Here is a 25,347-nt window from a genome sequence, read left to right as displayed (position 1 = left end):
CTGGTGTTGAGGGACCAGGTGAGATTCTCCGCCAGGTGAACATCAAGAAATTTGGTGCCCTTAACGATCTCTACCGAGGAGCCGTCGATGTTCAGCAGGGAATGGTCGCTCCGTGCCCTCCTGAAGTCAACAACCATCTGTTTTGTTCTGTTCACATTCAGAGACAGGTTGTTGGCTCTGCACCAGTCTGTCAGCCGCTGCACCTCCTCTCTGTATGCTGACTCGTCGTTCTTCTTTAATTTTTTTTTCTACAAACAAAAACAAAAGCACAGCCACAAAAACATCATTCTTGCTGATGAGACCCACCACGGTTGTGTCATCGGCGAACTTGATGATGTGGTTGGAGCTGTGTGTTGCAGCACAGTCATGGGTCAGCAGAGTGAACAGCAGTGGACTGAGCACACAGCCCTGGGGAGCCCCCGGGCTCAGTGTGATGGTGTTGAAGATGCAGCCTCCAATCAGGAGATAGGTAGGAGGAGGGATGAGGTTCTGCAAAGTGAGTTCAGGGATGCTAAGTTAAAGAATGGAACCTCCAGGGTTGTGACCTCAGGTTTGTTACCTGTGCCACTTGCTAGTGAGGTCAGAAATGGGAAGGTCATGCATTTTAACATGTGGTGAAGGTGTTAGTGTAGGAAGGAGGGCGTCAGATTTTTGGATCATTGGGCTCTTTTCCAGGGGAGGTATGACCGGTACAGAAGAGAAGGTTTACATCTGAACTGGAGAGGGATTTGTAACTTAGCAGGCAGATTTGTCAGTGCTGCATGGGTAAAGGGGATTTAAACTAGAGTTGCAGGAGATGGGAACCAGAGAGTCAAAACTGACAGTGGTGAGGTTGTGGAGATACGTTAAGACCTCAGACAAAGTTAAGAATCAGAAGGTTAAGCAAAGTGTGATGAAAGTCTTGATCTGCATATATTTCAATACAAGTAGTATTTTGGGAATGGCAGATGAGCTCAGGGCATGGATCAACACATAGTTGTGAAATTGTAGCCATTAGTGAGACTTGGTTGCAGGAGGGGCAGGACTGGCAGCTTAATATTCTACATTCTCGTTGTTTTAGATGTGATAGAACTGGAGGGATTAAAGTAGCAGGGGTTGTGTTACTACTCGGAAAATGTCATGGCAGTGCTCAGTCAGGACAGACTGGAGAACTTGTCTAGTGAGGCTTGATGGGTGGAACTGAGGAATAAGAAAGGTATGACCATGTTAATAGGGCTTATATTATGGACCACCCAACAGTCTTTGAGAGTTAGGTGAACAAATTGGTAGGCAAGATCGGAGAGTTTCATGAAACATAAAGTTGTTATAGTACTCAATTTTAACTTTCTACATGCGGCCTGGGATTCACAATCTGAAAGGACTATATGGGATAGAGTTTGTCAAATGTGTTCAGGAAAGTTTCCTCAATCAGTATGTAGAAGTCCCAACAAGAGAGAGTGCGATAGTTGATCTGCTGTTAGGGAATGAGACAGGGCAGGTGACAGAAGTTTATGTAGGGGAACACTTTGCATCTAATGACCATAATGACATAAGTTTCAAAGTAAGTATGCAAAAAGATATGTCTGGTCCACAGGTTGAGATTCTAAATTGAAGAAAGGCCAATTTTGATGGTATCAGAAATCATCTGGTAAGTGTGGATTGAGGTAGGCTGTTTTCTGGCAAAGGTGTTCTTGGTAAGTGGAAGGCTTCCAAAAGTGAAATTTTGAAAGTACAAAACTTGTATGTGCTTGTTAGGGGAAAAAATATAATATCAGGTTTAGGGAACTTTGGCTTTCAAGAGATATTGAGGCCCTGGTTAAGAAGGAAAAGTGCCCAACGGGTATAGACAGGTAAGTGCAAATGAGGTACTTATGGGGTATAAGAAATGCAAGAGGGCTAAAAGAAAGATTGAGTTTGCCCTAGCAGACAAGGCAAAGGAGAATCCGAAGGGATTCTACTGATAACTTAAGAGTAAAAGGATTGCAAAGGACAGAATTGGTCATTGGAAGATCAGGATGGTAATCTATGTGCAGAGCCAAAAGAGATGGGGGGAGAACTTAAATGGATTTTTTTGCATGTATGTACTTGGGTGGCAGACATAGTCTATAGAAGTGAGGCAAAACAGCAGAGAAGTCATGGAACTTGTACAGATTACAGAAGAGGAGGTGTTTGCTGTCTTGAGGCAAATTAGGATGGATAAATCCCTAAGGCCTGAAGAGATGTTCCTTCGGACCCTGTGGGAAGCAAGTGCAGAAATTGCAGGGGCCCTAGCAGAGATATTTATATCATCCTTAGCGACATATGAGCTACTGTAGGATTGGAGGGTAGCTAATATTCTGCTGTTCAAAAAAAGCTCTAAGAATAAGCCAGGAAATTGTAGGCCGGTGAGCTTGACGTCAGTATTGAGAAAGTTATTGGAAGGTATTCTAAGGGACTGGTTAGATGAGTATTTGGATAGACATGGACTGATTAGGGATAGTTCGCAATACTTTGTTCATGGTAGGTCATATCTAAGCAATTTTATAGAGTGGACATTGTATACATGGATTTTAGCAAGGCATTTGACAAGGTTCTGCATGGGAGGTTGGTCAAGAAAGTTCATTCGCTTAACATTCAAGCTAAAGTTGTAAATTTGATTAGTCATTGGCTTTGTGGGAGAAGCCAAAGAGTGGAAGTAGATGGTTGTCTATGACCAAAGGCTGTCACTAATGAGGTGCCGCAGGGCTTAGTGCTGGGTCCTTGGTTTGTCATCTTTATCAGTGATCTGGATGGTAATGTGGTTGACTAGATCAGTAAATTTGTGAATTACACCAAGATTGGGTGTGTAGTGGTCAGTGAGGAAGGTTATAATGGCTTGCAGAGAGATCTACATCAGCTGGGAAAATGGGCTGAAAAATAGCAGATGAAATTTAATGCAGACAAGTGAGAGGTTTTGCTCTTCAGTAGGACCAAAGAGGGTAGGTCTTACCCAATGAATGGCAAGGCATTGAGGAGTACAGTAGGCCAAAGGGATCTTGCAGTACAGGTCCATAATTCATTGGAAGTGTACAGAGAAAATTTGCGAGGATATTGCAGGGTCTGAAGAACTGAGTAATAAGGAAAGATTGAATAGTTTAGGACTTTATTCGTTGGTACATAGATTTGAGGGGAGATTTGAAAGGTTTATAAAGTTATAAGGGGTTTTGCAAAGGTAAATGCAGATTTTTTTTTCCACTGAGGTTGGAATGGACTTCCACTGAAGTCATGGGTTAAGGGTGAAATGTGAGAAGTATAAGGGGAGCATGAGTGGAAACTTCACTCGAGGGTCATGAGTGTGTGGAACAAGCTGCCAGCACAAGTGGTGCATGCAAGTTCTGTTTCAATGTTTAAGAGAAGTTTGGATAGGTAGGGGTATGGAGGGCCGTGATCCCAGTGCAGGTCAGTGGGAGTAGTCAGTTTCAATACTTCTGCGCAGACCTGAAGGGCTTGTTTCTCTATTATAGTTCTCTGACACCTCAGGAAATGAGATAGAATAAATAGCTTGAAATACAAAGGGTATAACAGTGGAAGTATTTCAATGAGACATCATCGGCTTGAATTAAGGACCTTATTCCTCTACTTTGGCGTGACCTCGCCTATTTAGCATTTTCAGTATTTTTTACTTTTGGTTTCCTGCATCTCTAATTTGTATTTTAGTTTTCAATTGGATATTTTGATCTTTCTATGAAAGGCTAAATTACTTTCACACAGGAGTCATCTGGAGAAATTAGAATCAATGCTAAGGCCACATTAATGATTAACTGCATTAATGTATTCTTACTCCATATCTTCCCCTGCTTTCCTTTTCTTTTTAAAAAAAAATCTTTTGACTACCGTTTTCAAAAACTCAATCCAAATGTAGAGTAAACACAAAAGTTTGAAGTAGCTAATGTGCTGTTTGGCAGTTGTTGGCTGCCCTGGAACTAATTATACTGGTGTTTCCATGCTTTTTCCCTATTGGATCTAAATCCAATTTGATCCAGTTTGAGAGATGCTCCAACTTTTGTAGTTTGTAGATGCTGCAAATTCTTAGATCAGTATTTGTTCTATTATGCAGTTTAGTAGGAATTAATTATTTTTGTGTTGCATACAGACCTATTAAATTCGTAAGATTATATGCTGGAAATTTATGTTTATTTAGTTTCATATTTTTCTTTTCAATTTATTTTGTATAGGCAATAAGCAACAAGGACCAACACAGTATTTCATATACATTGTCTCGAGCTCAGACAGTGGTAGTGGAGTATACACATGACAACAATACGGATATGTTTCAGGTAAGCACTGTTCAGATTGTTTGAGCTTTAGAGCATTTATTTTTGAAAGTGATTTATTTAACCAGTAGTTTAAAAAGCCATCTTTCAGTTCCCTAAATGAGGATATTTCACCACAGTTTATCATTGCATCAGGATATTAAACTGTGAAATATTTCATTCAAATGAATATGGGATTTAATTTTGTATCATCCTGTTTATTCTAGAATCAACAGCAGCATTTCAGTAGTTGATCATCAGTGTTGCCTTGTTTACTGGACAAACCCACTCATTCTAACAATTTATAAAAAAATTTTAAAAATCTGTTTTTAAAGAACTTGTTTTAGAAGTTGAGTTAACTTGTTGCATTGCAATCTTGGGATTATGTTTGTTATTTTACATAGTTTTAAACAAAATCATCAGTTGATAGGATTGCTTAATGCAGTAATGTTTTAAAGATGTATTGCTAATTATGCATCAAGGGATCAGCTTGAAACTTTCAAATACTAAATGTTGCAAAGTGGGATTGTAATTTAGATAAAATTTGACGAGTTTTGGATAATGTTATTATTGTTATTAGTGTTCTGCCAAACTAATTAAATTAGTAATCAAATGCTCAGTTAAACTAATACATCCTTTTCTGTCCTTTTTCTTACACACTCATATGCATATCAAAGAGCCTCTGAATGCCTTTCTCATATTTGCCTCCCCTGGCAGTACTACCTCAGTACCCATCAATGTTTCTGAAAGGAATTTTGCCCATACCTCCTTTGAAGTTAACCACTTTCACCTTAAATGCATGCCCTGTAGTAGCTATTTCAACTTTGGGAGAAAGATACTGTGTCTTTTCATAATCTTATCAAATCTTCCCTCAGCCTCTGCTGCTCCAGAGAAAAATTAAAAAAGTTCAGAATCAGGTTTATTATCACCAGCGTGTGTCGTGAAATTCATTAACTTAGCAGCAGCAGTTCAGTGCAATGCATAATATAGAAGAAGAAAAAAGAATCAATTACAGTATACGTTTGTCAAATAGATTCAAAATTGTTCAAAAAAAGTGAAATAATATGTATTAAAAAATTGAAGTAGTGTTCAAGGTTCAATGTCCATTTAGGAATCGGATGGCAGAGGGGAATAAAATGTTCCTGAATCGCTGAGTGTGTGCATTCAGGTTTCTGTACCTCCTACCTGATGTTAACAGTGAGAAAAGGGCATGCCTTGGGTGCTGGAGGTCCTTAATAATGAACACTGCCTTTCTCAGACACCGCTCCCTAAAGATGTCCTGAGTACTTTGTAGGATAGTACCCAAGATGGGGCTGACTAGATTTACAACCCCTTTGTAGCTTCTTTCGGTCCTGTACAGTAGCCCCTCCATACCAGACTGATGCAGCCTGTCAGAATGCTCTCCACGGTACATCTATAGAAGTTATTGAGTGTACAGGTTTCCACTGCTATTCAAAGGTAGAGCATTCCTATGGAACGGTTTGTAAGCTGGAATGTCGTAAAGTGAAGAAGCAATTACCATTTATTTATATGGGAAAAATTTGTGAGCGTTTGCAGACCCAAAAAATAACCTATCAAATCATACCAAATGACACACAAAACCCAAAATAACAGTCACATATAGTAAAAGCAGGAATGATCTGATAAATACACAGCCTATATAAAGTAGGAATACTTTTCTGCAATTATTGCAGCACTGTCCACAGCAGTGAAAATCTCATGCAAGCACTCGCGGCAGAAACACATGGCACAAGCACTCTCGGCAGAAGCACTCTTTCCAGTAACCTTTAAGCTATGAAGCTACCAAATAACACATAAAAATACACAGCCTATATAAAGTAGAAATAATGTATGTACAGTGTAGTTTCACTTACCGGAATCGAGAAGAGAGCAAGCAGACGAATGGTGTGTTAGGCTGAGTCGTTGGAGGTTGGGGTGGTGGGAGGTAGAGGAGACTGGGGTATCATCTCATCGTCGTCTGTTTCCATCAGGGCAGGCAGGTCACCTTCTGTGTCTGCCTGCCTCGATGTCGAAGGTCAAGTTTCGTCGTCTGCTGTGGCTGATGTGGAAGGCTTGAAAAATGACAGTATGCTTGACTGCTTAGCCTTGCGCATCTTTCTATCATACAGTTCTTTGTAAGCACTCAAACCATTCTGTAAATATGCCCTAAGCCTACGTACTCTTTCAAAATTAAAATCATACTTTTCTGCAATCATAGCAGCGTTGTCAATCACAGCAAAAATCTCACGCAATTGCTTCATGTTCAGTTCCTGGACGACTTCACTTTCGGGCTGTTTGCTACTGCGTTCGGTTTCATTTGTTATCCTTTCCTCTTCATCAGCTCTTCATCTGTCAGTTCTTGGTCATGGGATGCCAAAACCTCTTCGACATCATCATCGTCAACTTCCACAAACCCTTAGCCAAACTCACTATATCCTTACTTCGTTCACCACGATCGAACCGCTTTATTATGTCTAGTTTTACACTAAGTGTAACACCCTTTCACGCTCACTTAGGCTTTTCCGATACCTTAGAACTCAACATGCACAAAATAAATCAACATAAAGCACAGATGCTCACAGGCACGTGTATAAGCAATGCTGGCTAGAATGCAGTTCCAGGGGAAGAGCTTGGCTGCTTGGCGCGCACGCTTCCTCTTTTTTTGTAACAGTGAAAACACCTTCTGTTAGCGAAAACAGGTAACTAATGTTGGTCTTTCGTAACAGCGAGTTGATGTAAAGCGAACGTTCGAAAAACAGGGGACACCTGTATTTGTTGACATACCAAATCTCTTCAAGCTCCTAATGAAGTATAGTGGCTGTCTTGCCTTCTTTATAACTGCATCAATATGTTGAGAATAGATTGAATCCTTGGAAATCTTGACACCCAAGAACTGGAAACTGCTCACTCTCTCTACTTCTGATCCCTCTGAGGATTGGTATGTGTTCCTTCGTCTTACCCTTCCTGAAGTCCACAATCAGCTCTTCAGTCTTACTGATGTTGAATGCCAGATTGTTGCTGTGACACCACTCCACTAGTTGGCATATCTCGCTCTCTCATCACCACCTGAGATTCTACCAACAATTATATTGTCAGCAAATTTATAGATGGTATTTGAGCTATGCCTAGCCACACAGTCATGTGTATATAGAGAGTAGAGCAGTGGGCTAAGCACACGTCCCTGAGGTGCACCAGCAATCTGCATAGATTGTGGTCTTTCAGTTAGGAAGTCGAGGGTACAATTACAGAGGGCAGTACAGAGGCCCAGGGTCTGTAACTTCTCAGTCAGGTTTGTGAGAATGATGGTATTAAATGCTGAGCTATAGTCGATGAACAGCATCCTGGCATAGGTGTTGGTGTTGTCCAGGTGGTCCAAAGCCGTGTGAAGAGCCATTGAGATTGCGTCTGCCGTTGACCTATTGCGGCGATAGGCAAATTGCAGTGGGTCCAGGTCCTTGCTGAGGCAGGAGTTCAGTCTAGTCATGACCAACCTCTCAAAGCATTTCATCACTGTAGATGTGAGTGCTACCAGACAATAGTCATTAAGGTAGCTCATATTATTCTTCTTCAGCACTGGTATAATTGCTGCCTTTTTGAAGCAAGTGGGAACTTCCGCCCGTAGTAGTGAGAGGTTTAAAAATGTCCTCAAATACTCCCACTATTTGGTTGGCACAGGTTTTCAGAGCCTTACCAGGTATTCCATTGGGATCTTCAGCCTTGCAAGGGTTCACTCTCTTTAAAGACAGCCTTACATCGGCCTCTGAGACAGAGATAACAGGATTATCAGGGGCAACAGGGATCTTTACAGCTGTAGTTATACTCTCCCTTTCAAAGCGGGCATAGAAGTCATTGAGTTCATCTGGTAGTGAAGCATCGCTGCCATTCATGCTATTGGTTTTTGCTTTGTGGGAAGTAATGTCTTGCAAACCCTACCAGAGTTGTCGTACATCCGATGTCACCACCAATCCCTTTCAAAACTGTCTCTTTTGCCAGACTTGAATGTCACAAATCTAATCTTCAGCAGACGATGTACCTGCGGAGTTTGTTCAACCTTTCAGAAGCAGCAAACTTGAAGAAATGAATGTTGCTGCTGTCATCCCCACAGATTGTTATCCTTGTCTGACACGCCCTCCAGTCAATCCAATAATAATGTTTCACAAAGTTGAGGAAATATATTCAATCCTGTATTGTAACTAGCAAAACAAACAATTTTGAAGTGATCCAATTTCTGAAACTAAGACTAGCAATATTAAATGTACTTAAGCAGACTTGATCGAAGTTAAGTAGAGTTAAGTGACTTCAAATGTGATTAAACGAAGTTAAGTGTAATCAAGTGGTCAACAAAAGAAATGACATCAGTCGGTCCCCAGTACTAAACTGCCAAGAACAAAGCATGAATAGACAATAGACAGTAGGTGCAGGAGTAGGCCCTTCGGCCCTTCTAGCCAGCACCGCCATTCACTGTGATCATGGCTGATCATACACAATCAGTACCCCGTTCCTGCCCTCTCCCCATACCCCTTGACCCCGCTATCTATAAGAGCTCTATCTAACTCATGTACGCCCCAACCCACATGACTGACTACCATAATAAATGTGCAATACACAATACAATGAAGATTGAAAACAGATGCGTGACTCATACATACCAGCCTCCTAATTATTGTACTATAATAATTACAACTACATACTACCAAAACAGAGGAGATGTGAAATCTTAACATTCACACAAATGTCCTTTCTTCTTCCAGGCAAGTCATACTACACTCATCTAGGTCAGAGGTTACTAGCACTTAGCCCAGCCTCAAACCTCTACCTCATATAGAAAAAAATCTTGGTTATAGGCCAATCCAAACATTTTGTCTCGGTCTTGATGCATACCTGTTGCACAAATCCTTTTCTGTCCGAGAAAACTTATATGATTCTCTCCATGATCCATGAGTTTCAAGATGCTGTGTTATCAACAAAAGCACAATATCTCCTGTGAGGAAATTGCATTTTTTATTGATCATCTGTGATGTTTCTGTGGCTGGAATAAATATTCCATGACCCACAGTTTCCAGTACAAGTTGGACATATATTGAACTTGCTTTCATCTACAACGAGCATAAACATCCTCCTTTTGGAATTTTCCTGATGGTAAGGGTGGTGAGCTCTTGAGAAGCAACAGATGACTGGGTGTTAACACTTCCAAATCATTGGGATTGAATGATTCTTTAGTAATCAGATGACCATTGCTATAGCTTCCACTTCACAAAGAACTGTGTGGAAATTCTGTCAAGGTTCTGCGCCTTCATGGTAGAATTGCGAACCTTTCTTATCAACCTATGGTTTCTATGGTTTCCACATCCTTCCTGTAGTGAGGTGACCAGAATTGAGCACAGTACTCCAAGTGGGGTCTGACCAGCGCCCTATATAGCTGCAACATTACCTCTCGGCTCCTAAACTCAGTCCCATGACAGATGAAGGCCAATGCACCGTATGCTTTTTTAACCACAGAGTCGACCTGTGTAGCAGCTTTGAGTGTCCTGTGGCCAAGAGTCTTATCATTAATACTATATTCTGCCATCATATTTGACCTACCAAAATGAACCACCTCACATTTATCCGGGTTGAACTCCATCTGCCACTTTTCAGCCCAGTTTTGCATCCTATCAATGTCCCGCTGTAACCTCTGACAGCCCTCCACACTATCCACAACACCCCACAAACTTTGTGTCATCAGCAAATTTACTAACCCATCCCTCCACTTCCTCATCCAGGTCATTTATAAAAATCATAAAGAGAAGGGGTCCCAGAACAGATCCCTGAGGCACACCACTAGTCACTGGCCTTTATGCAGAATATGACTTGTCTACAACCACTCTTTGCCTTCTGTGGGCAAGCCAGTTCTGGATTCACAAAGCAATGTCCCCTTGGATCCCATGCCTTCTTACTTTCTCAATAAACCTTGCATGGGGTACCTTATCAAATGCCTTGCTAAAATCCATGTACACTACATCTACGGCTCGATCTTCAATGTGTTTAGTCACATCCTCAAAAAATTCAATCAGGCTCATAAGGCTTGACCTGCCTTTGACAAAGCCATGCTGACTATTCCTAATCATATTATGCCTCAACAAATGTTCATAAATCCTGCCTCTCAGGATCTCCTCCATCAATTCACCAACCACTGAAGTAAGACTGACTGGTCTATAATTTCCTGGGCTATCCCTACTCCCTTTCTTGAACAACATCCGCAACTCCTCAACCCTCCAATCCTCCGGAACCTCTCCTGTCCTCATTGACGATGCAAAGATCATTGCCAGAGGCTCAGCAGTCTCCTCCCTCACTTCCCACAGTAGCTTGGGGTACATCCCATCTGGTCCCTGTGACTTATCAAACTAGATGTTTTCCAAAAGCTCCAGCACATCCTCTTCCTTAATATCTGCATGCTCAAGCTTTTCAGTCCACTGCAAGTCATCCCTATAATTGACAAGATCCTTTTCCATAGTGAATACTGAAGCAAAGTATTCATTAAGTACCTCTGCTATTTCCTCTGGTTCCAAATACACTTTTCCACTGTCACACTTGATTGGTCCTATTCTCTCACGTCTTATCCTCCTGCTCTTCACATACTTGTAGAATGCCTTGGGGTTTTCTTTAATCATGTCTGCCAAGGCCTTCTCATGGTCCCTTCTGACTCTCCTAATTTCATTCTTCAGCTCTTTGCTATCCTTATAATCTTCTAGATTCTTGTCATTACCTAGTTTTTTGAATCTTTCGTAGGCCTTTCTTCTTGACTAGATTTACATCAGCCTTTGTACACCATGGCTCTGGTACCCTACCATCCTTTCCATTTCTCATTGGAACGTACCTACTCGGAACCCCACGTAAATATCCCCTGAACATTTGCCACATTTCTTCTGTATCTTTCCCTGAGAACATCTGTTTCCAATTTACGCTTCCAAGTTCCTGCCTGATAGCCTTGTATTTCCCTTTCTCCAATTAAACTTTTCCGTAACTTGTCTGTTCCTATACCTCTCCAATGCTATGGTAGAGGAGCTGGAATTGTGATCACCATCTCCAAAATGCTCTCCCACTGAGACCTGACACCTGATCAGGTTCATTTCCCAATACCAGATCAAGTACCACCTCTCTTCTTGTAGGTCTATATCTACATATTGTGTCAAGAAACCTTCCTGAACACACCTAACAAACTCTACCCCATCTAAACCCTTCACTCTAGGGAGATGCCAGTCAATATTTGGGAAATTAAAACCTCCCACCACGACAACCCTGTTATTATTACTCCTTTCCAGAATCTGTCTCCATATCTGCTCCTCGATGTTACTGTTGGGTGGTCTATATGGGGAAAAAAAAAATCCGGTAGTTATTGACCCCTTCCTATTCTTAACTTCCAACTATACAAACTCCGTAGACAACCCCTCCATGACTTCCCTTTTCTGCAGATGTGACACCATCTCTGATCTACAGTGCCACACCCCCACCTCCTTTGCCTCCCTCACTATCCTTTCTGAAACATCTAAAACCTGGCACTTGAAGTAGCTATTCCTACCCCTGCACCATCCAAGTCTCTGTAATGGCCACAACATCATAGCTCCAAGTGCTGATTCACGCTCTAAGCTCATCCACTTTCTTCATAATACTCCTTGTATTAAAATAGACACATCTCAAACCATCGCTCTGAGTGCGTCCCTTCTCTGTCACCTGCCTATCCTCCCTTTCGCACTGTCTCCAAGCTTTCTCTATTTGTGAACCAACCTCCCTTTCCTCTGTCACTTCAGTTCAGTTCCCACCCCCCAGCAATTCTAGTTTAATCTCTCCCCAATTGCCCTAGGAAACCTTCCTGCCAGGATAGTGGTGCCCCTTGGATTCAAGTGCAACCCGTCCATTTTGTATAGGTCACTCCTGCCCCAGAAGAGGTCCCGATGATCCAGAAATCTGAATCCCTGCCCCCTCCTCCAATCCCTCAGCCACGCATTTATCCTCCATCTCATTCTATCATAATAGAATAGTATAGGTATTCTATTCCTATACTCACTGTCACGTGGCATGGGCAGTAATCCCGAGATTACTACCTTTTGAGATCTTGCTTCTCAACTTCTTTCCTAACTCCCTGTAAACTGCTTTCAGGACCTCCTCCCTTTCCCTACCTGTGTTGTTGGTACCAAAATGTACTACGACCTCTGGCTGTTCTCCTTCCCACTTCAAGATATTGTGGACGTGATCAGAAACATCCTGGAGGTAAACTACCATCTGTGTTTCTTTCCTGCATCTACAGAATCGTCTATCTGACCCCCTAATTATAGTGTCCCCTATCACTGCTGCCATCCTCTTCCTTTCCCTACCCTTATGACCCACAGGACCAGACTCTGTGCTAGAGGCACGACCACTGTTGCTTCCCCCAGGTAGTCCATCCCCCCTCACCCCCCCCCCCCCCCCACAGTATTCAAGCAGGAATACTTAGTGTTAAGGGGGACAGCCACTGGGGTACTCTCTAGCACCTGCTTCTTGCCTTTCCCTCTCCTGACTGTTACTCACTTCTCTGTCTCTTGTGGTCCTGGGGTGACTACCTGCCTATAGCTCCTCTCTGTCACCTCCTCACTCTCCCTGACCAGACAAAGGTGATGGAGCTGCATCTCCAGTTCCCTAACGCAGTCTCTAAGGAGCTGCAGCTTGACACACCTGGTGCAGATGTGGTTGACCCAGGAGGCTGGTTGTCCAGGACCTTCTACATCTGACACCAAGCACAGAAAACCAGCCTCACACACACTTTGTGTCTTTATTTTAAACAGATAACATACCTCGCCTCAACCCTCTATTGCCCAAACCCCATTGAGCCAAAGCCTTCCTACTCTGATGCCCGCTCTGTAAATCTGTCTTTTTAAACTCTTCCTGCTGTTCTTACTGGCCGACCTCCACATGCTTGCACAGTCGTGCCCCATTCAAACTGCTGAGGAAATAAATGTCACCTTTTAAACTAAACTGTCACCTTTTAAATTTGATGATCTCCTTGACTTCTGGATCATCTAGCAGAGGTTCTTCAGAACAATTGGGATTCACTTTCAGGCAGAATAAGATATTGAGGTCCAGACACCTAAGTCTTGCTCTTCTGAAAGGCCTTCTCCTTCAGCCCTCTAGAGACCACGTGTGCAGGGTTGCTTGAAGTATTCACATACCTCCGAGATACCTGTGAGACCTTAATTTCTGAAACTCTGTTAGCAATGAAGGTTCGGAACCTGGAAGTTTAGTTCTTAATATACTTAACAGAGTCCTAAAGCTGCATATGCGACTTCTTTCTTCACAATGTGTCCATAGGCTTGCTACCATAACAGCAATGAGCTCCTATGAGGGATAGAAAATGACTTCAAAGGAGCTGCCATAGATTTCTCTATAATAAAAGTACAGTGCGCCTGTGAACACGTGTCACGCAACAATTGGTAAGTCACTACTCCATAGCCATTTTCACTTGTTCCTGTAAAATGGTGTTACTGCACACCATAAGCTTCACCAATATCCAAAGGGTTCAAATATCCAGTCATCTTCAACTTTGCCAAGAAAGTTCCTCCAGTTAACTTGTCCACTCACAAGCAACTGATGTTAGAATGGCATCATCCCAACTAAGCCCTTACCTGCATTAGTCTTGCTGGATCTTCTTGGTAGATAACACAACTGGACTCAAGATTCCTTAAGGGTCATAGATGGAACTAACTGTGGATAGGATCCCCCTTCTGGTAAGCAGTCTATCCTGAATCATGATCCTAAATTTGAAAGTATCACTGAATACATCAGTACACACCTAGAATTCTCTCTGGTAGAACAGATGGCACAAAATTTCTGTTGATCTACTTCCTGAGTTGAAAACAGTCTTTAGCACAAATGGATGCAAGATCTTGCGAGAGAGAATCTGCCTCTAGCTCAGAGGACATTGACACCAGGCAGTTGTGAACATAGAAGTAATACAAAACCTTGTCTACCATCTTGCAGCTTGAACTGTCCTTCATTATCTTCTGTGCACTTCCCAAGAGTGAAATAGAAGCATAGAAACATAGAAAATAGGTGCAGGAGTCGGCCATTCGGCCCTTTGAGCCTGCACCGCCATTCAGTATGATCATGGCTGATCACCCAACTCAGAACCCTGTTACCTGCGTTCTCTCCATACCCCCGATCTCTTTAGCCACAAGGGCCATATTTAACTTCCTCTTAAATATAGCCAATAAACCGGCCTCAACTGTTTCCTGTGGCAGAGAATTCCACAGATTCACCACTCTCTGTGTGAAGAAGTTTTTCCTCATCTCAGTCCTAAAAGGCTTCCCCTTTATCCTTAAACTGTGACCCCACGTTCTGGACTTCCCCAACATCCGAAGCAATCTTCCTGCATCTAGCCTGTCCAATCCCTTTAGAATTTTATACGTTTCAATAAGATCCCCCCTCAATCTTCTAAATTCCAGTGAGTATAAGCCTAGTCGATCCAGTCTTTCTTCATATGAAAGTCCTGCCATCCCAGGAATCAATCTGGTGAACCTTCTCTGTACTCCCGCTATGGCAAGAATGTCTTTCCTCAGATTAGGGGATCAAAACTGCACACAATACTCTAGGTGCGGTCTCACCAAGGCCTTGTACAACTGCAGTAGAACCTCCCTGCTGCTGTACTCAAATCCTTTTGCTATGAATGCCAACATAACATTTGCCTTTTTCACCGCCTGCTGTACCTGCATGCCCACCTTCAATGACTGGCGTACAATGACACCCAGGTCTCGTTGCACCTCCCCTTTTCCTAATCGGCTACCATTCAGATAATAATCTGTTTTCCTGTTCTTGCAACCAAAGTGGATGACCTCACATTTATCCACATTAAATTGCATCTGCCATGAATTTGCCCACTCACTTAACCTATCCAAGTCACCCTGCATCCTCTAAGCATCCTCCTCACAGCTAACACCGCCGCCCAGCTTCGTGTCATCCACAAACTTGGAGATGCTACATTTAATTCCCTCGTCTAAATCATTAATATATATTGTAAACAACTGGGGTCCCAGCACAGAGCCTTGCGGTACCCCACTAGTCACTGCCTGCCATTCTGAAAAGGTCCCGTTTGCTCCCACTCTTTGCTTCCTGTCTGCCAACCAATTCTCTATCCACATCAATACCATACCCCCAATACCGTGTGCTTTAAGTTTGCACACTAATCTCCTGTGTGGGACCTTGTCAAAAGCCTTTTGAAAATCTAAATATACCACATCCACTGGCTCTCTGCTATCCACTCTACTAGTTACATCTTCAAAAAATTCTATAAAGATTCGTCAGACATGATTTTCCTTTCACAAATCCATGCTGACTTTGTCCGATGATTTCACCTCTTTCCAAATGTGCTGTTATCACATCTTTGATAACCGACTCTAGCATTTTCCCCACCACCGATGTCAGACTAACCGGTCTATAATTCCCCGGTTTCTCTCTCCCTCCTTTTTTAAAAAGTGGGGTTACATTAGCCACCCTCCAATCCTCAGGAACTAATCCAGAATCTAAGGAGTTTTGAAAAATTATCACTAATGCATCCACTATTTCTTGGGCTACTTCCTTAAGCACTCTGGGATGCAGACTATCTGGCCCTGGGGATTTATCTGCCTTTAATCCCTTCAATTTAACTAACACCACTTCCCTACTAACATGTATTTCCCTCAGTTCCTCCATCTCACTAGACCCTCGGTCCCTTACTATTTCCGGAAGATTATTTATGTCCTCCTTAGTGAAGACAGAACCAAAGTAGTTATTCAATTGGTCTGCCACGTCTTTGTTCCCTATGATCAATTCACCTGTTTCTGACTGTAAGGGACCTACATTTGTCTTGACCAATCTTTTTCTTTTCACATATCTATAAAAGCTTTTACAGTCAGTTTTTGTGTTCCCTGCCAGCTTTCTCTCATAATCTTTTTTCCCTTTCCTAATTAAACCCTTTGTCCTCCTCTGCTGGTCTCTGAATTTCTCCCAGTCCTCAGGTGTGCCGCTTTTTTTTTTGCTAATTTATGTTTCTTCTTTGGACTTGATACTATCCCTAATTTCCCTTGTCAGCCACGGGTGCACTACCTTCCCTGGTTTATTCTTTTGCCAAACTGGGATGAACAATCGTTGTAGTTCATCCATGTGATCTTTAAATGCTTCCCATTGCATATCCACCGTCAACCCTTTAAGTATCATTTGCCAGTCTATCTTAGCTAATTCACGTCTCATACCTTCAAAGTTACCCTTCTTTAAGTTCAAAACCTTTGTTTCTGAATTAACTATGTCACTCTCCATCTTAATGAAGAATTCCACCATATTATGGTCACTCTTACCCAAGGGGCCTCGCACGACAAGATTGCTAACTAACCCTTCCTCATTGCTCAATACCCAATCTAGAATGGCCTGCTCTCAAGTTGGTTCCTCGACATGTTGGTTCAGAAAACCATCCCGCATACATTCCAAGAAATCCTCTTCCTCAGCACCCTTACCAATTTGGTTCACCCAATCTATATGTAGATTGAAGTCGCCCATTATAACTACTGTTCCTTTATTGCAAGCATTTCTAATTTCCTGTTTAATGCCATCCTGAACCTCACTACTGTTAGGTGGCCTGTACACAACTCCCACCAGCATTTTCTGCCCCTTAGTGTAATGCAGCTCTACCCATATCGATTCCGCATCCTCCAGGCTAATGTCCTTCATTTCTATTGCGTTAATCTCCTTTCTAACCAGCAATGCTACCCCACCTCCTTTTCTTTGCTGTCTATCCCTCCTGAATATTGAATATCCTTGGATGTTGAGCTCCCATCCTTGGTCACCCTGGAGCCATGTCTCTGTGATCCCAACTATATCATATTCATTAATAACTATCTGCACATTCAATTCATCCACCTTGTTACAAATGCTCTTCGCATTGACACACTAAGCCTTCAGGCTTGAAATTGGCAGAACTCAGTGATGAAGATGCTCCAAAGAGATGTACCACCATTCTAAAATCCACCATATCTTGGCTGAGGTCATCATCAAAGAAACCTGACTGGGTCTGCACCTTCCACTGGCATCTTAACCTGATGAAACATTTATTCAGTTTCCAACCACTGGTTCTTTTCTGAATCTGGTTATGACTCCAAGCAAAGAACTAGTAAGACTAGGTCCCTATAACAACTGAGCATTAAGTGAAAAGTCGTTTAACAGTCAAACACAACACGGAGTTTCCTTGTTTGGGTTGATAAACACTGTGGCATATACCAGACTTCTCCCATCACTGCATTCCAGATCCTCTGCTGACAGTCTTTTGGCATAACCTTTGGAGATTACATCTTTTATGAAAACTGTGTAATTAGCATAAAATGCCAAAATTCTTTTTGAACCTTTTCCTTGGATTCGGAGCATGCTGCTCAGTAACCTTCCTGTTACTCAGCATGTTAACATCCTTCTTTCTCAGAGGTAAACTAATCTGGTAGTGACCATCCACTAGTTTTGCAGAATTTGTCAGCAGCTCCATGAACTTGTGATTTTTCCCTTGACAAACCAGGGAAATCTCTTAAATTGTTGCTGCTGAAGTTCATTTAAGTTAAAAACTGAAATCAGCTCTCATGGAGTGTAGTCTTTTCCACCATGATGGTCTCCTTTCAATGGTCCATTAACAGCCCAACCCAACTTTGTTCTGTTCCATCATTAACACTGCAAATCACTTTTAATGCCTCCAGTGTCTTAGACACATTTGTCCCTATTCGCAGTTCAATTTCTGGCAAGTGAATATGCTTCAGGTGAAACCATTCCTGGAGATCAATCTGACAATCCCTTTGTGGACACTATACTTTCCTGTTTATAGATGTTAGGCAGTGGCTTTCACCATCTAAGCTAGCCACTTCTAATCCTGAAACAACATAGCTACTCTCAACCTTCTTGTGACCCATGGTGCATTAAGAGAATACGTATTCTGTTTCCTGTTAGGTTGAGATTGTTCATGAGGCTCACTGTGCAGAACACTTATGTTTCCATGAGCTAGAAAAGCATAAGTAGCCACTGACTTGTTATCTTTGGACTTTACTCGAAGTGGAATTATAGGAAATTTACAATCATTGCCAGCCGCCATGAGGCTATTAGATACCAGGGCGGTATTCGCTACCATCTTTGATTCTTTCATGGCTTGTTTTGCATCTACACCCTTTTCTTCAAAGTGAATATGAAATATGCTGGGATATTTGCCACTGCATACCTGCATGAAAGACAGTTTCTGCAATCCTTGCTAACGTGTTCCATACATAAACAAGCAAAGCAGACACCAATTTCATTTAGGAAGGCAATCTTCTCATTATTTATCACCTTCTCCAACTGAGAGCATGGATCCAAATTATTTTCACTGGCAGAACAGACAACCCCTTTTGGCTGATGAGACCATTTCCCTTTCATTAGTTTTGAGCTCAGTTTCATGGTCACCACAGTAGTGGCAAAGCCTTAGAATGAATTTGTGACAGTTTTGTTCACGCCTTTACTTACTGCAGGTGGTGTAGCATCCCGTAATTTCCGTACATTGGGTGTGTTGAAATCCTCACTTTTTTTTTGATACACTTGACAAGGTCACTGAAAGTACCCTCGTGATTATGATTACCTTTTACCTCACAGGCAAAATATTTCCATTTATGATTAAGCACATAAGGCAACTTCTTTACAACAATCGATATAAGTATGTCCAGCTCTTACATTGGCTGAACATCTCCCATTGCATTACAACAAGATCACCACTGAAGATTTGAATCTCTTTTGGGCTGAGATGCAAAGCATTGTTGCATTGGTAAACTTGCTATTTCCTTTTGTGTCTATGACTCCAATGCACTATTTAGACTTGTATCATCTGAAACACGGGTGGTGACACCCGTAAATTAATGTCCTCAGAAGCACCTTGTGCTATTTTGGATATGACATAGATTCATAGTGCCTCCTTAGTGCAGGCTGAGTGTGAAAATCCTGACCTACCCCTTGAGATGCAAACTCATTCATAGACATTTGAGGAACATTGTGTATGTTGGATTTTTTCTGTGCCATGTCAACATAAGAACTCACACCATAGAAATGTACTGTTGGAACACCTTTAGCATCCATAACACTTGAAGCCTTCAGTGCTTTCACTTTGGCCATCTTGGCTGCAATTTCTTCCTGCAACTTAAGCTGCACCATCTTTTTCCATATCTGCTGCTTTCCTCTCCAAATTTTTTTCTTTCATCTGCTCATCTTGTTCTTCTAATACACGTTTATCCCTCAATATTTGTTACCTTGCACATCACCCTCTGTTCCAATGCGTGCCAAGGAGGTTTCAGGCACATGGGCCGTTCGGCTAGCCATAGAACCTGCTTGGCGCACAGTTTTCATGGTGTACATCATCATAAAAATAAGCAGCCTTTTATGTAGTCAAAGCATGCCTTGTGGCTTTATAAATATTTCCAATTACTCTAGCAACCTGACCTTCAGCAGCACATTTTTTTTTCAACCATTGTTCAGCCTCTGCTGTGATTACATTCACATAGCTTTGGGTTTGCTTATCTTGTTCTGGGATGGGCATTAAAGACAACAGTAAGTTATAATGCTTCGCAACATCTTCACGAAGATCTTTTAAAAATTATCCAAATGAGATTGCACTTTGGAAATATCTTGTTGCTCTTCTGGTACCAGGAAACTTCTAATTAATGGTATTAAATCATTAACCTTAACAATTTTATTGTGGTCCTTTCGAAAGTTGTCAGTTATAGTTGCTAAAGCTTTCCCTGTAAATTTAATTTTCTGTTTAGTTGTTTGCCTGTTCTCCATCTCCCTCTGGTGTTTTTCTCCTCTTCCCCCCCCCCCCCCCCCTTCTCCTGAGGCCTCCCGTCCCATGATCCTTTCCCTTCTCCAACTCTGTATCACTTTCGCCAATCACCTTTCCAGCTCTTAGCTTCATCCCACCCCCTCCAGTCTTCTCCTATCATTTCGCATTTCCCCCTCCCCCCACTACTTTCAAATCTCTTACTATCTTTCCTTTCGGTTAGTCCTGACGAAGGGTCTCGGCCCAAAATGTCGACAGTGCTTCTCCCTATAGATGCTGCCTGGCCTGCTGTGTTCCACTAGCATTTTGTGTGTGTTGTTTGAATTTCCAGCATCTGCAGATTTCCTCGTATGCGCAACTATAAACCCCATTTCCAGAAAAGTTGGGATATTTTCCAAAATGCAATAAAAACAAAAATCTGTGATATGTTAATTCACGTGAACTTTTATTTAACTGACAAAAGTACAAAGAAAAGATTTTCAATAGTTTTACTGACCAACTTAATTGTATTTTGTTAATATACACAAAATTAGTATTTGATGGCTGCAACACACTCAACAAAAGTTGGGACAGAGTTAAAATAAGATTGAAAAGTGCACAGAATATTCAGGTAACACCGGTTTGGAAGATTCCGCATTAAGCAGGCTAATTGGTAGCAGGTGAGGTATCATGACTGGGTATAAAAGTAGCGTCCATCAAAGGCTCAGTCTTTGCGAGCAAGGATGGGTCGTGGCTCACCTCTTTGTGCCAAAATTCGTGAGAGAATTGTTAGTCAGTTCAAAAGGAACATTTCCAATGCAAGATTGCAGAGAATTTAGGTCTTTCAACATCTACAGTACATAATATTGTGAAAAGATTTCAGAAACCACTGTTGAATGCGCGTGATCTTCGAGCCCTCAGGCGGCACTGCCTAAGAAACCATCATGCTACTGTGACAATTATAGCCACCTGGGCTCGGGAGTACTTTGGAAAACCATTGTCACTTAACACAGTCCGTAGCTGCATCCAGAAATGCAACTTGAAACTGTATTACGCAAGGAGGAAGCCATACATCAACTCTATGCAGAAACGCTGGCGAGTTCTCTGGGCCCGAGCTCATCGCAGATGGACCGAAAGACTGTGGAACCGTGTGCTGTGGTCAGATGAGTCCACGTTTCAGCTAGTTTTCGGAAAAAAACGGGCGTCGAGTTCTCCGTGCCAAAGATGAAAACGACCATCCTGATTGTTATTGTCGTGGTTACTTGAAATGACTTGGAGACACAGACAATTCTTCAGGAAAATTAAACCTTTATTTGCAAACAAAGGCTGAGGCAATCAATGAACTTGTCACCGAAAGCCCACCGAGTTCCGGTGTACAGCATTCTTTATAGTAATTTCTTATCTCAGTTACATTTCGGTTTTATCAGCATACCCAATCAATTTTTAGTTGCATATCATCTATATATGAATTAATTAATCGCTCTTGGCTAGCCCGCGGTACGTTACCATTGTTTTTCACCTGTTCGCATTGGGGCCTTATTCGTGGCCAAGATTATGTTTTTCAGACAACCTCCCTCACAGTACATTCCTGCTCGTAGCATCCTGTCCGCCACCGTTATCTCGTACTAAACAAAGGCTGAGTGTAATACATGGGATACATCGCAGCTAATAGTGTTGCAAAACAAACAGGTGTACTGTAAGTGCCATAATATGCAGCTAAGAGAGTACAAAGTATCTAGTGAAAACAACACATAACAAAATGTGCCTAGTAAAATAATACATATTAATATTCGGTACCTAGAAGTGATTACATAGTATAGTAAATAGCTAATACATAGTGATTATAGTTCAGGTATATATAAAATGATTATATCAGGTATATTTCTCAATATTATCAGCGAAAGGTGCAAAAGCCAGCATCTGTGATGGTATGGGGGTGCATCAGTGCCCACGGCATGGGTGAATTGCATGTATGTGAAGGTACCATTGACTCTGAGACATATATTAGGATTTTAGAGAGACATATGTTGCCATCAAGGCGACGTCTCTTCCCGGGACATCCATGCTTATTTCAGCAGGACAATGCCAGACCACATTCTGCACGGGCTACAACAGCGTGGCTTTGTAGACACAGAGTGCGTGTGCTTGACTGGCCTGCTGCCAGTCCAGATCTATCTCCTATTAAAAATGTATGGCGTATCATGAAGAGGAGAATGAGACAACGGAGACCACGGACTATTGAGCAGCTGAAGTCTTATATCAAGCAAGAATGGACAAAATTTCCAATTGCAAATCTACTACAATTAGTATCCTCAGTTCCAAAACGATTAAAAAGTGTTATTAAAAGGAAAGGTGATGTAACACAATGGTAAGCATGCCTCTGTCCCTACCTTTGTTGAGTGTGTTGCAGCCATCAAATTCTAAATTTGTGTATATTTACAAAATACAATTAAGTTGGTCAGTAAAACTATTGAAAATCTTTTCTTTGTACTTTTGTCAGTTAAATAAAGGTTCACGTGAATTAGCATATCACATTTTTTTTATTGCATTTTGGAAAATATTCCACCTTTTCTGGAGATGGGGTTTGTAGATACTGTCTGGAAAATAACCTGTTTATTCCAACTCTGCTTCCTGTCAACTAATTCCATACCAGTAGATTACCCTTTCATTCCACATGCTTTCATTTTGCAGACTACCTTCTGTATGGAACCTCTCAAAATCCTTTTTAAAAAGCCCAAATAGTCCAAGTTCAGAACACACAGACAGAACCTAAAAAGTTAAGCCCCAGAGATTAGGACAAAAGACGTTGTCGTGGGAAGCAGAGGAACAATTACAGGATTGCTTTGAAACAGTAGACTGGGCTGTGGTTAACCACTCAAGAGATTTTGAATGAATACATCAGGGTTGTAATAGACTTTATTAAAACAGCTGTAGATGAGTGTGTTCCCACTATATCATTCAGTCTTCCTCAATCAGAAGCCCTGTATGAGCCATGAGATCTGAAATTTGCTGAAGACCAGATCAGAGGCATTCAATTCTGGAGACCAAGTCTGGTGCAAGAGTTAAAAGTGTGATCTCTGGAAAGGCATCTTATGGGTTAAGTGGAGACTCTGGACCAAACTGCAATCAGCAAGAGATGCTTGACAGCTGTGGCAGGTTTTGAATGCTATAACCTCCTACAAAGTTAATTCAAACAACGGGAACAGCAGGGCTTCGTTTCTTGATGTGTTCAATGCCTTCCATGTTCGCTTTGACCATCAGAACATGGAGGAACCATCATAAGCACCCGCATCTCCTGATGATCTCAGTATCTGAAGCTGATGTGCAGCCTGTCTTCAGGAGGGTGAATCCAAGGAAAGCATCCGGTTGGGTACCTGGCCATGTACTAGAGATCTGTGCTGACCACTGGCTGGTGTGTTCAGTCTCTCACCAGCAATGTGTGGTACCTATCTGCACTAGGGCAGACTAGGTTCTACAACGGGTAGTCAAAACTGCCGAGTGCTTCACAGGCATCAGCCTACCTGCCATCAAGGATTACCGGGAAAGGGCCAGAAACGTGAAGGATCGCATCACCCTGCTGATGAACTGTTTGTCCCACTCCCATTAGAGAGGAGGCCACGTTTCATCCATGCCAAGACCACCAGACTCAAAAACAATTACTTTCCCCAAGCAGTAAGGCTAATCCACTCGTCCACCCACTAATTCCATCACTACTGTATTATTTACTGTCAGTCACTTTGTGTACAGCCAAGCATCGTTTCATGGATATACAATCAGTCTTAAGCTCTTATGTACTTTTATTTCTTTTGGATTTTTTTCAGAATTAATATTATGTACTTTAATTTTTGTGCTTCATCAGATCCAGAATAACAGTTATTTCAAAGTTCTTAGTGTTTGTTTCATTGATGGGCGTGTGAAGTGATCCCCACTGGTGTAGGGCAGTGGTGTTTCTGTACCAATCCATGATGCAACCAGTCAATATACTCTACATCACACATCTATAGCAGTCTGTCAAAGGTTTAGATGTCATGCTGAATCTTCACAAACTTCTAAGGAAGCAGAGGCACTGCTGTGTTTCTTCATAATTGCACCTCTGTGCTAGGCCCAGGACAGATCCTCTGAAATGATAACTCCGAAGAATTTAAAGTTGCTAAACCTCTCCACCTCTAATTCTACCCCCTCCCTCCCCCCCCCCCCCCAATAAGAACTGGCTCATGGACCTCTGGCTTCCTCCTCCTGGTCAATAATCAGCTCTTGGTCTAGCTGACATTGAATCAAATGATTAAGGAGTACTGATCACTCAGAGCTTGAGTTCCAGCATTTCATCTACACCAATTGTCCAGAGTTAGTCTATTGGCTTTGCAGATAATCAGTGATTTCAACAACTAATCTTGGGGAACCTTGCAAATATTAGACTTTGATAATGTGCGTGTGTGGGGGTGGGAAATCACTTGTAACAGTGGATTTTTATTTGTTGTTTTCCTTTTAGATTGGCCGATCAACTGAAAGTCCAATTGATTTTGTGGTGACAGACACTGTACCGGGAAGTCAAAGTAATGCTGATACTCAGTCTGCTCAAAGCACCATATCCAGATTTGCATGTCGCATTATATGTGAAAGGAATCTTCCCTACACTGCTAGGATATTTGCAGCTGGATTTGACTCATTTAAGAATATATTCCTTGGGGTAAGTTCAAATGGAAATTAAGCTGTTGACTACAATCTTTAGATTCAAACTTGTATGGTTTCAACATGCACTAATTATTTTCTTGCCTCCTTTCAGGAGAAGGCAGCTAAATGGAAAACTTCTGATGCTCAGATGGATGGTTTAACAACAAATGGTGTACTTGTGATGCATCCGCGGCTTGGATTTACCGAAGATTCCAAACCAGGGGTCTGGAGAGAGATTTCAGTTTGTGGCAATGTCTTTACTTTGAGAGAAACAAGATCAGCACAGCAACGAGGAAGAATGGTAGGTTCCAAGGAATAGTCACATTACAAAGTATTTCTTGTGTCCTTTATTATAGAATGGTTGTGGTAGGGAAGCCCACCATGGAAAGGTTATATTAAACCTTGCTGATTTGTGTGAACTGAACTCTGAGCCCTTCTTCCGAAACAGTTGGGGAAAACCCCGGATATGTTGTTTAATATCCTTTTTTCTTCCACTCTCATCCCAAATTCCCTCTCCCTCGCATCACCTGCCAACAAATACATTTGAGATTTATTATGTCAAATCATGGTCCATTCATTTGAATGCCATTAGTACCGGAACTCATTTGTATATTATGTTGAAGCTATTCAGTTAATATT

The 25,347-nt window shown here is 41.9% G+C and overlaps 1 protein-coding gene across 3 annotated transcripts in view; it reads left to right on the top strand.

Annotated features, from left to right (window-relative positions):
• LOC140730566 (E3 ubiquitin-protein ligase pellino homolog 1) overlaps positions 1 to 25,347 on the top strand; it is a 64,786-nt gene that overhangs the window by 37,078 nt on the left and 2,361 nt on the right. For all 3 annotated transcript variants that reach the window (XM_073051218.1, XM_073051217.1, XM_073051219.1), the window contains exons 4-6: positions 4,173 to 4,274; positions 24,527 to 24,724; positions 24,821 to 25,009. In XM_073051218.1, the coding sequence (XP_072907319.1) occupies positions 4,173 to 4,274; positions 24,527 to 24,724; positions 24,821 to 25,009 (489 nt within the window). The remainder of the gene's footprint in view (positions 1 to 4,172; positions 4,275 to 24,526; positions 24,725 to 24,820; positions 25,010 to 25,347) is intronic.

Source organism: Hemitrygon akajei, chromosome 7, assembly GCF_048418815.1.
Source record: "Hemitrygon akajei chromosome 7, sHemAka1.3, whole genome shotgun sequence".
In the NCBI taxonomy this organism is placed as follows: domain Eukaryota; kingdom Metazoa; phylum Chordata; class Chondrichthyes; order Myliobatiformes; family Dasyatidae; genus Hemitrygon; species Hemitrygon akajei.
This window is presented reverse-complemented; position numbering and strand designations above follow the sequence as displayed.